The sequence below is a fragment of the Belonocnema kinseyi genome, chromosome 9 (assembly GCF_010883055.1).
Source record: "Belonocnema kinseyi isolate 2016_QV_RU_SX_M_011 chromosome 9, B_treatae_v1, whole genome shotgun sequence".
In the NCBI taxonomy this organism is placed as follows: domain Eukaryota; kingdom Metazoa; phylum Arthropoda; class Insecta; order Hymenoptera; family Cynipidae; genus Belonocnema; species Belonocnema kinseyi.
This window is the reverse complement of record NC_046665.1, coordinates 42,769,070-42,781,123: the sequence shown is the minus strand read 5'-3', so window position 1 is coordinate 42,781,123 and position 12,054 is coordinate 42,769,070. Positions and strand designations below refer to the sequence as shown.

The following is a 12,054-nucleotide window of genomic DNA, read 5'->3' as shown; positions in this document are numbered from 1 at the left end:
GCTAAAACAGCGTCACAGAACAAGACAGGCCCTCTCCATTTTCCCCAACAAGCGCCTGATTAGAAATAGGGAAATCTATCCAGGGCCCTTCTAAACTCCGATCGGAATTTCTACATGGGATCTTTGTATTCTTAACAGAGGATAATTCTTTTTGTGAAAGATATACTTTTGTTCCACATAAGAATATTGTGAATATTAAGATTTTATTCATTGTGAACTTTAATCTAGAGCTGGTTTCATTTTTAAAACATCAAATAAACCCCACTAAAAAACGCTTTCCTTTTACTCCTGCAGTAGTTGCAAAAAATGCCAAAGAATTCTCCAATCAGATCGTCATCATTGAGTCCTAAGGTCTCTCTCTCTCTCTCTCTCTCTCTCTCTATATATATATATATATATATCCATCTCACCTCATCATTCGCCCGGAAAATAAGTCAGACGGGATCATCTCAACCACCTCATTACACCGCACGTAAAAGTATTACAAAACTCTTCCTTCCTAGCGATTTTCCACAAAAAAAGCTCGATAAATTCCTTTCTCCCGAGGCAAAGCCGCTCAGAAGCACTGCCTTCGAAAATTAAGCTTCTCGAAACACGGCGAAACTGTTAATTAAGACTCATTATGTGCTCGGTCTGCATCTCGGGGTTGGGTGACTGGGTGAGCACTGAGCATCCATGGGGTAGGGAAGAGTCTCTCCGTAGGTGGGTAGCCTGGTGTCGGTGACTAGAGGGCAGGATGGGTACGGTGAGTGGGTGTTTGAAAGGTGGGATGGTTTAACCCGAGCAAGAACTTCTTAATACCACGGTAGAGTCAGAGGCGACCAGCAAGTCGGGTTCATTGTGGGATCAATACAGACTCGGTGGCGTAGGAGTGGCACCGTCGCCTCATTGGATGCCGAGTTCCTGGCAGGCGATTGGCTTTCTCTGGCGCAACCAGGAGGCGTTCCCTCGAAAGCCCTCAAGTGATCGGACAAACCCAACCTTCGTCAGGATACCAGTCAGCCAACTAAAAAGACTGAGACCCCAGGAGAGAGCGAGACTGAGCTAGAAAAAGACCCCACTACCCACACCATCCGAATAGGGTGACACGGAGTTGGGATTCAGTCTGTGTTTGCCCACCAGAGACACATCACTGCAGGTTTGGGGTGCCACCAATTAGTTCCGGGTACCAAGAGTATTTTGTCTCAGGAATATATCTTTAAAACTTTCTGAGAGAAAGAGAAGGGAGTGGCGAGCTCTTCATCGGGAAATCTTGCTTAAACTTCAGTACTTGATGCGCCTGGAGAGAGGAAAGATATCTACGCCACGTGGTAACAAGGTTCTGGTGAAGTGATTGTTGAGTGATATCATTTCTAACTTGGTTTAGTGAAGATAGTGACAGTGAATACAGTCAGTGAAGAAAGTGCAGACAATCAGTGGAGGCAGGGAAAACTCTGATCCTCCCACAATGTGGTGTTTACAATTCGTTTAGGCTGAATTGATCCATCTCAGGAATAGGATTCTTGAATCAACAGGCAAATTGAAGAAGAACTTTTTATCTAGAAAAGATCAATTCTAAGTGAAAATAGTGTTGATTTTCACTTCTGGTGACTAGGACGGACCAATTCTTGCCACCAAATTTCACTGGTTTTTTGCTAATAAGAGTCTAAATTTTCTTTAACAACTGAAATACTTTTTTACTGTTTACGGGCGGTTTAAAAATCTCCAAACGCTTTGGTCTCCAGATTTATTTTCATATAGTTCAACTGATCTAATTGTGATTAAGGTGTGTGAAGAATTCGATGTGCTTGGCCAGAAAGTGCTGTTTGTAGGGTGTTTTGAATGGTGATTTCTATTGGATCATTGGATATAATGCATTAAGATTATCAGTTAGAAGAGATTAATTGTTCGAGCAAAATTGGTAAGCTTCGGGGAAGAAGTTAAGGATTCGCAAAGATTACGAGTGCGGAAGAAATAAAGGGTGCTTTCGTGGGTGGTGCAACGTTCGGGTACACAAGTCGGCAGGCCGGCTCTGGGGTGCCGGGCCCGGGGGGGGTGATGAGCTGTTCCGAGGTTATGTATCAATATTATCCTTACCTCTATCAGAGGCCACCGCCACCCCCAAACCACCCCCATGCGGCCCCTCACCCCCACTCACATGGTAATCCACATGCGGCCCATCATAGCCCGGCGAGGCCCGCACCCTTCCAACCCTTCTCGGCTACAGCAGCGACTCATCAGTACGACAGGGTGAGTCTTTATTTTATTTGTTTATTTATTTTTAGTTGTTCGCCATTGGTACGCACGTGAATTTTTATGTGTTTTAGGGTAAATATAATATAATTTGATCCACCTGATTTTTGTATGTGTTTATAAACTTATGGGGTTTCTGATCATTTGTTGCGGAATTTTTAATTTTGTATTGTTTGGCTTAGAACTGCAAATATGATGCTTCAAAGTATTGGAAAATCCACAGTAATTAAAGCTTATTAAATCTTGATAAATGTTGGTGAACATTTTTTTGAATTGTGGAATTTTATACATTGGTATTTAAAATAAATGAATTTTATTTTTGAGCTATAGTTGAATTTTACAAAGCGGAAAGACACATAGCATTTTTTGGAGAACTTCGGCTATTGATCACATGTTTTCTAAAATTATAATTTTGATGACTGAGTATTAATATCTAAGTAAACAATCATATATTTTAAATATTATATAAAAATATTAATATAGAAAAAATAATATCTATTGTAACGTAAAATTATAATAAGTGTATTGTAAAATTAAAATACGTTATTGTAATTTCAAATTATTTTTAAAAATCTAGTTTCAACATTTCATGAAACGTTACTGAATTAATCAGAAGAAAAAGCCGCAAAATACTATTTGCTTAGTATTCTGATTGTAACAAGCATCTTTGTTAGTGGACAATATATTTTGAAATTAAATCAATTGCATTACTAAACTAGAAATAACTTCTTGTAACGTATAAACATTTTGCCTTTAAAATACTTTTCTCGATATTGTTCACCTATACTCCATTCCATTAAATGCATTTTTCACTAACAACAAAATATCTGTTTAATTAATGCAAAGATTGAAAAATGGCAAATTGACGGGGCTAGAAATTAAATCTACTGAATCAAATCTCAGTATTATCTTTTCTGAGCGTTCTACACTGAAAGTTCTGGAACTAGAAATGCTTGAAAATTTTCATCATTATTTTAGTTTGAAATTTAATGATCGAGGCTAAATTTGTTTTATACACAATGTAGGAGATAATGGCCGTTATCTTGCATTTCATGTCCGATGAGACCGCGAAGCATACCTCTTATAGAGATTACAAGGTCGTCGTCGGACAAGAGTCTTGAAGGGATACTTAAAAGGAACGTTAGTTACATTGCAATCATTTTGAAGCGTCGTGACTACATCCTGGTTGAAATTCTTGAGCGAATAAAGGTGCGTAAACGTCACCTGAGAACAGCTGAGCTGCTTTTTCCTTTGTCTCTTTCCTTGTGGAAAATTGCTCCTTTCTTCAATCTTCCTGTGCAAAACTTGTTGAACGTATCTAAATGAATTCTTGGGTGAAAGTTTTTTAACAATTAGGTCTGTTTTGGTTATTTAAAACGGAGTATTTACACGTATCGAAAAATCCAGCTATACCTGACGAAATTTCGGTACAAATAGCCCCTTTTCCAGCTCCGCATATTCGTACCGAAAAAATCTAAGTATTTATACTAGAAATTCGGTACACGTAACCACGGCTATTTGAAATTGGGAGCTCTTATTTTATTTCAGAATATAATTCTCTTGTTTCAGAATATAAATTGATTTGCCGATGCAAGTCTTCTCATATATCTTGGAACCTTTTATACCTTAGAGTTTAATCGGCTCTAGGGTTTTCTATTTGAATTTTTAACTACCTGACCGAGCTGATCAGATTAGCGCCTATCTCAAAACAATCAATCACTGGTTCTCGTTGGCAGGTAGAAAAGTAGATTATGACACTTCATAAATGATATATTTCTTCTGTATTTCTAACTCTCTCGTCAAACAAGTCATTGTTCCGGCTGATTTGAAGGTGACCATATTTTCGAGATTTTAGATTATCAATAATCGAGTTCAAAATCAAGGGCAGCTAAAATTCTTCTTTGGAACAAAAAAAGCATTATGTATTTATCCTACTAACTATAATAAATTCTAGATGGAGTTTTTGAGATTACAATGTCTGCATTTATTATTCTGAGAATACGTTTAAGATATTTTTCATCCTGTATTTCCTTACCTATAGATAGTGCAGATCTATTATTTGTTTACATTCTAAATAAGAGATTTCCCTTATTTATTAAGTATATAGCTCAATTCAGAATGAATTTTTCTCATTTAAATATATAGGGTAGAGTTTAATGCCTCCAATTTCTTCGCAATATTTGATTTACAGAGTCTACAATTTTAGCTCTGGAAATTGAGGTTGAATCAGAAGCGTTGAAATGATCCGGCGGTAGAGAATCATCGCGAAGAATTCGACACTTCAGTCTTTTTGCCAATAAAGATTCGTCTTGAATAACAAAAATCTGCATAAGAATGCTGGATCAATTGAAAGTGAATTAAAAATAGTGACCTAGCTTTTTGGTTCCTGACTTCTGTTTGTCAACATTAAAATATTTTAGATTCTTTACATCTGAATTAGTGAATTCATATTAATTCGGATTTAAAAAGTCAAATTAACTGTCTAATAGACTGCAGTATAATGTACAGCTTTTCATATTTTAATGTATATTAAACTTCAATACTGATTATCCGAATGACTTTATATGCATTTGTATTAAATTTTGTACGGGTTTTTCTAACAGTGCCCGTGATAATAATAAAAAATTGTTTTTATTTCAAAATATCTTGTCACTGAAAAATCTCAGCATATTCCGGAATCTGGAAATATGGCCAAATGAAAGGTTGACGAATAACGAATTATTTTAGTACTCGAAGGAAACATGGATTTGTGAAGAAATTTCGTGCTGAAAATGTTAACCACAAAATCCGATTAAAGTTGCAATGTTTATTTTAATTGAATCTGAAATTTGTAAGTTAAGTGTGCTTAGCTTAGTTAATTAAAAAGAGAACGTAAATTAAATGAATAGTGTTTATTAAAATGCAATTGTTATTTAAATGCAACATAAAATTTTGCAGAGAATGTTGATATTCGCTGTTGCCTTAGGGCCAGGTGAGTTAAGAACATTGCTTCAAACACTTTGGCACATCATGTTAGCCCTCATCTGTAAATAGTATTAAATTTTTCAAAATGAACGCGAAAATTTAAAATTGAAAAAAAAATTGGAAAAAAGTTTGTTCCCATTTTTAAAACTATTTTAAAACATTTTTATTATTTTTTAAATAAAAATAAAAATTTAATGAATTTGCTGCTATCATCAGAAATTATTTCTGTGGTAGGCAAAACATTGCAGTTCAATAATTATTCAAATATTCTTTAAAAATATCATCGAATGACATTTGATGAAAACCTTTACAGTTTTACGTTGGTAAGAACGCAAATTCTCAATAACTATTATAATTTAAAAATGTCTTAAAAAAAGATTTATATATTTAAATTTGATCAGAAGCTTTTCTTTAATTCCTTGTATAACATTTTTATTTATAAATAATGTTTATTTTTTAATTTTGAAATTGAGACGTACTGAATTTTCTGTTATCAATATAAATTACTTATGTGAAAGTACATTGTTTTCGAAAATCACACTTGGGCCGACAGATAGTAACCATTTCTTAGAACTCAGTTTGTCTAATCATAACACAAGCAATTTTTGTTTAGGTATATGAACCCTCAAAAAATGTTTTAGACATGGAAGGTACCAGCATGTTATTAAAAAAATTCATTTTCCGTCAGACTATTCAAGATAAGAAAAAATGTCAACAAGCAAAATTGTTCATCTCCAAAAGATCTACAAATTTGTTTAACACTATTCTTTAATAAAAATAAAATAAAAAGTAAAATAAGTAAAAATAAAAGTATGTGAATATTTTTAGCTCCTTCATTTAAAATGTCTTTTTTTTATTAAAGTTTTTCACAAAAATTTGATACATATATAGTTGAAAATTAACTAAATGGCTACATTAACAAAGTTATTTTATTAAAATAACATTGGGCCATAGTCGGCAAAAATATTTCCGAAGCTCGGCTGTCATTATCCCGCCAATGACGGAATGATAACTATGGCCTGGACTTAGCAGCCAAGGTTTGGCTGCCATTGTCGGCTCAACACTGGGTACTAGTATTGGACCAAACCTGGCTGCCATCGTCGTACCATTGCCGGATTGATAACTATGGCCTTGACTTGGTAGCCAGGGCTTGGCTGCCATTGTCGGCCCAACACTGACTACGGTCTAAGGATATGACAAAAAAGATATTTAAAAAATAAATATTAACTGATTGTGCGTACTTTGAATATAAATATTAATGGTCCTGTTTAGACTAAATACACATATTACATTTTGAACATTATATTACAAATAAAATTTCTAACGCTACGGGGTATCGATCATACATCTATATACCTAAATCTATCGCCTAGCAGCCGGGCATGCTAACCACTCCGCTAAACTGACAAGTTGAAACTCTGTAAAAAAGCCATTCTCATAAGCTGCAGTTCAAAAAACTTAAAGAACCAACTTTTAAACTCTCTTTTTCTAATTATTTATCATTATGTGACGTTGTGTAAATGTAAAACACATGAAATGTTAACAGGAATACCAATACACTCATTTTTAAATAAATAATTTAAATCGATTATAATTTTTCTTCGCGTAATATTTCATTTTTATCCGTTGTAGCCTGCTTTACAACATTTTGCAATAATAGGAAATGTAATTTTTATAAACATTAACAATTTTTAATGACAGAACTTAACAAATTTCATCGTGAACTTTGACAATTTTTCAATACATTTTTTTATCTTTCGTGTAAGATTTGTTTATTAGGTGCTAAAACTAAGACTTGGTGAAACAAAGTGCCGATTCTGGGTTAAGCATCGGTGGAGAATCGGCAAATATAAATAGACAATATAGGCTGCCAGCACTGGCTCAACATTGGGCCGATTTAAATAAAACATGGTTAGCCGTGGTAAAAGTGACACTTGGCCCAGTAACGTGCCATCACTGAGCCAGGCTTTGGCTGATTCTCGTGAAACATGGTTTCCCGTACTAAAAGTGAGACTTGGCGCAATAAAGTGCCGATACTGGGCCAAGCATCGGTGGAGGATCGGCAAATATAAATAGCCAGTTTTAAGTCTTGTTGAGCAAATATAGCAAAGTATGCCTAGATTAAGAAGATCATTATTTCGATTATCTCCCACCTTAAAAATATTCCTTTTTGGGATTTCATATACATGCAAAGAAATTCCTCCGTTTGTGACACAAACTGCTTAATCAAATGATTGTAATTTTCACTTTAATTGAGTCTAATATTTGTAAGTTCAGTGCATAATTTATTTGTATAAAAAGAGGCAGTCAGTTAAATAGATAGTGCTTTTAAAAATTAAAAAAAATTGTAATACAACACAAGATTTCGTAGACAAATTTAATGTTTATTGTTGGCTTTAGGTTCAGCTGAATTGGTATTATAATAATATATAATATTATAGTTAAATAATAATTTTTGAGATATTCTTTTAAAAATTTTTTTGTGACGTACATTTGATTAAAAACAGTTACACTGTGAGAAAAGAATACAAAATTGTAAAAAACCATTATAACTAAAGAATTGTTCAATGAATATTCGTTAGCTACATTTTTTATGAAAAAATAAATGAAACTGAAATGTAATGAATTTTCTATTATCATTAGAAATTATTTCTGTGAAATGCCCCCCCCCCCCCCGTTAAAATCACACTACAGTAAGAGTACGAAATTATCAAACGCATTGTAGTTAAATAATTATTCAAATATATTTTATAAAAAAATATATGTAGCGAAGAACATTCGATGAAAAACTTCGACAGAATACAAATTGTCAAAATCATTACACTTGAAAAATTAATTTTAAAAAAACTTTTACAGAACCCTTTTTTTAAATTATTTGTATCAAAAAATTTTCATTTTAAAAATATTTTTAAAAAATGTGCCTAATATTTTTTGTCTTCATTTTTTAATTTTATACTGAATTCTGAAATCATTCGTGTGAATTCAAATAATGCTATACTGTTTTTTAGTTAGTTTAGTTTTTCATTTTAATTTAGTTTTTTTTAGTTTATTTATTTATTTATTTAAGTTTAAGTTTTTTTATTTAACCTGAAGATTATATTTTTTATCGCATTCCGCAACCAAGTCTCCTTCAATTTGTGATCAGTATCACTTGGAGATTGTCGAGGAGATTGTCAACTTCTTCATCTGTTTCCTGAAAACTGGATAACTCTTTGTAAAACAATTTTTTTGGTCCTAATTAAGCAAAAATTCAGCTCAGGCGTATACTTTTGTTTTATCTTTTTAAATGTGAATTTCAATTTTACAGAATCTTTCTTTTGTTCTCCTGGAAATTCGATTTTGTTGGTTGTCCAGTTCTAAACTGCCATCCTGCACTTTATTATTGATATTATCATTATTTAATGAAATTCGATCACCAAAAAAAACTTGAAAGTCAAAATTTAAAAGAATGTGTTTTACCAAATGTTTTTCAGGCAGTATCTATTTACGTATGATCGATATACAGTGAACCCCTTCAAGAGCCCTCCCAATATTTTTTATCATCGCAATTAGCATATCATATTTTTCTTTTCTTACAGGGACTGTAAAGTACTAATGAACCCAACATTGAGGCAGCTGAAAATAAAGACTTAAAAATTTAAATCAAGACTCTTCTCCGAACCTTTTATCGCCAGACAAGGAAAAATCACCTAAGAGACATTCGAAGTGCCTTTTCCCCATGAACTCTTTTTTTCTATGCGAAAGTGTCAAAGACTAATGATGGGGTATTTTTTGAATCTGAATAAGCTTTTCCGAAACAAAGACACGCCGGCAGCTTGTTTACAAACACTCTTGGAAACTCTTGGGGACATTTCAGTTTGCGCCGCGTGGTGAATTCCTCGCTTTCAGTTGTCATCCTCAAAATAGTTTGTATGGTTCTTAGGTCTTAGGAAGTTCTTGGGGTCTGGGGATCGCCCGTGCGTCATTTTAATATGTCTGGCAGGAGGTCAGGCGTGCCCCTGGCGTTCGTGCACCCATCCGTACGCCCCAGGGTGTTGAGTGCCGTTTTACAGTTACCGGTATCTGCCAGGTTTTCGTCTTTTCTTCCTTTTTACTTCTTTTCATTCTTGTTTTTCTCTTTGAATTTCCCTTATTTTTACTTTTTCTTCTGCTTCACGGTCCTTCTTCTCTTCGAACGAGTACGCCTCTCGAATTTATTCGCCCTTCCGTCGCGTCGTCGGACACTTGCCACAGCCAGAATTAAAAGCCCTTGTGGAGTTGATTTAAGCCCGAGGATTCAAAAGACTGGGTGCTGCCACTGCAGACTTTACTGGTATTAATTTAAAATTAAGAGGTGGAACTTAGTTGCCATGCAACCAAGCAGATCGGAAAATTGTAAACGGTTAAGACGGCAATTAGTATTCTACTACGTTACTGATTATACAAACAACGTCCCATGTATTCTTTTCTTCTTTATAATTTGTAAAAATAATACAATTTTGCATTTAAACTTTTAAATTTGGGAAAAATATATCAAAACCAAGCGCTGCCCGGGTCTTTAAAGTTTGCATTTTCAAGAAATTTTAAAGTTGCTTTTAAGAAATAAAAAGGAGGAAACTATTGGCATGAATTTTGCTGTTTCTCACTTTGAACTACGAAAATTTGTATTAAGATAGGTCAGTTCCTTTACTTTCGTCTGAAACGTTATGCGGGCATATTAAAAAAATTAAAACCTTTTCCTGGTGCTTTCAAAAAATCGGTGCCTTTGCACATATGCAATCAAGTTCCACTATGATTTACTAATTGTTGAAATTTTTCGAAGGAGTTTTGCTTAGTTTTAAAAGCCTGGGGATTATTTTACAGTAGGGTAAGATATTCACTGAAGTTAACCGAAGAATGACAATAAATTATTTGCACATGCTGTAATTCGAAAAGGATTAAAAAATAATTGCTCTGTTAACTTTAGGAAATCTCTAAACCTATTTTGAAGTAACCCTTATAAGTTTAATTTTTTAAACTATAGAAAATAACTTCGTACAATTTTAACAGTCAACAGATCATAGTAAAACTTAATTCTGTGCAAAGTCTCAGGTTTTTGTCATTGTTTTCTCCACGGTGATTATGTTATGTAGAAAATTATTTTTGGACTATTATCGCAGACGAATTGTGATAAGAAACTATATGAACAGTGCTCATGTAGATACGAGGTTCAATTTTTTCCAGGAAAAGTTTTTTAGTTTTTGGAAAAAGTTGATAGGAGTTTTACTAGGGCCAATAAATGTCGAAGGTGCCAAGAACTGGTGCTGTTGCCCTATATGATGCAAGCCTTGAAAAACATCCTAAACAATAACTAGAATGTTCTCGCTTAATTTGAAACTTGTCAAACGCAATGCTGAATCTCTGGAACAATGCCAAATTATGTGTAAATTGTACATCTTTCTTTGGCGCCATCTCCCTTTTTATTTTTAGTCACCTTGCAAAAGCCTGTAGGGTTAAATCAGCTGACATTTCTGATCAGCTGATACGATATGTTTAGTGCGCTATCAACAGTTTATTATTGACCCAAATGACCTAGATAAGGCATCATCTAACATCACTGAAGACTACCGCTAATGGCATTCTTGTGTCAAGTCTGAGGTCAGTCTCTACTAAAGTCGTTTCCAAATCGCAATATAATTTTATATACAGAAATAAAGTCGTTGCGAGGAAGGCTCTCACTGATTCGGAGCCGACCATAAATTAAGATTTCAAAGAGATAGTCTCGTTCTGAAATCATTATATGATTCTAGTCGATGCGATATATTCTGTGACGCAATCGTCAACGTCTGGGGCGTTACGGGATCGATGGATCACGAAAGATTTGGTGATTTGTTTAATCCTTTTTTGTCTTTTTTTCGCATCTTCTTCCTTCACACTCTTTCTCACTCTTTTTCTCGTGGGAACCGTGAGAAAGCGGGTCGATTCTCCGATGTTTTCTAAGCGGAGACTCCGGAGGATATAGGTATATTTGCCAACGTGGAGCGAAGTACGCCTGGCTATTAATTCCGAGTCCGGAGGACACCGGTCAGCGGCAAAGAAGCAAAATGACCGGCGGGTCAGGTCCTAAATAAAAGGAAGAAACGTTTAAATAAAAGTAAACTCATGTCGCCGCACCGCGAAGCGATCTCGCTTGCCTTTTTCATCTTCTCTATCTGAACGCCAGCCTAACCAGCAACATTTCTTCCAAAACCTTTATAAGTCCTAACAATCCAACCATTTTTATACAGTCATTGGAGTGTTCCAATTTGCCAAACGATCCATACTTAAGGATTTGGATCCTAATAAATTATACGTCAATCTTTCAATTTGATTTCATTAAAATCTCTAAATCTGAATCAGTGAAGGTTCGCTGATTCTCAGCTATAAGTATATCACTGATTCTATCAGTGTATATACGCTGATAAATCAATGGACGTTACGTCCTCTAACAGATAAATGCCACTGATTCAGCATCGTATACACACTAATTGAATCAGTGGTATACTTATTGCTAACAATCAGCGACCTTTCGCTGATTCTGATTTAGAGAGAAGATTTAGACTACCTAAATTAGGTTGATTAGAATTATTGATGCAGAAGACGTGCCACATCTCCCCCCCCCCCACACACAGAGAGGGGGGGAGGGGGGGATGCAACAAAAATGATGCCGAATTCAAGAGCATTTTGATCGGTCGAAGAGTATCATCGACTTTTGAGATCATAATGATCTGATTCGGGATCATGTATGAAGTCAAGCCAATGTCAAGAGAGATAGACGATGGTGCTATTAACACTAAATTTTGTGTCAGAGTTGTTTTGACAGCTGCATTTCGGTGTAAAGTTTTAATGTACAACCAATAA

General features: G+C 34.7%; 1 protein-coding gene across 2 annotated transcripts in view; it reads left to right on the top strand.

Moving 5' to 3' along the window:
- The first annotated feature begins 1,044 nt into the window (after positions 1–1,044).
- Positions 1,045–12,054, top strand: part of LOC117180305 (protein vestigial) — a 194,851-nt gene continuing 183,841 nt past the window's right edge. For both annotated transcript variants that reach the window (XM_033372730.1, XM_033372729.1), the window contains exon 1: positions 1,045–2,229. In XM_033372730.1, coding sequence (XP_033228621.1) covers positions 2,038–2,229 — 192 coding nt within the window. In that variant the 5' untranslated portion in view covers positions 1,045–2,037. The remainder of the gene's footprint in view (positions 2,230–12,054) is intronic.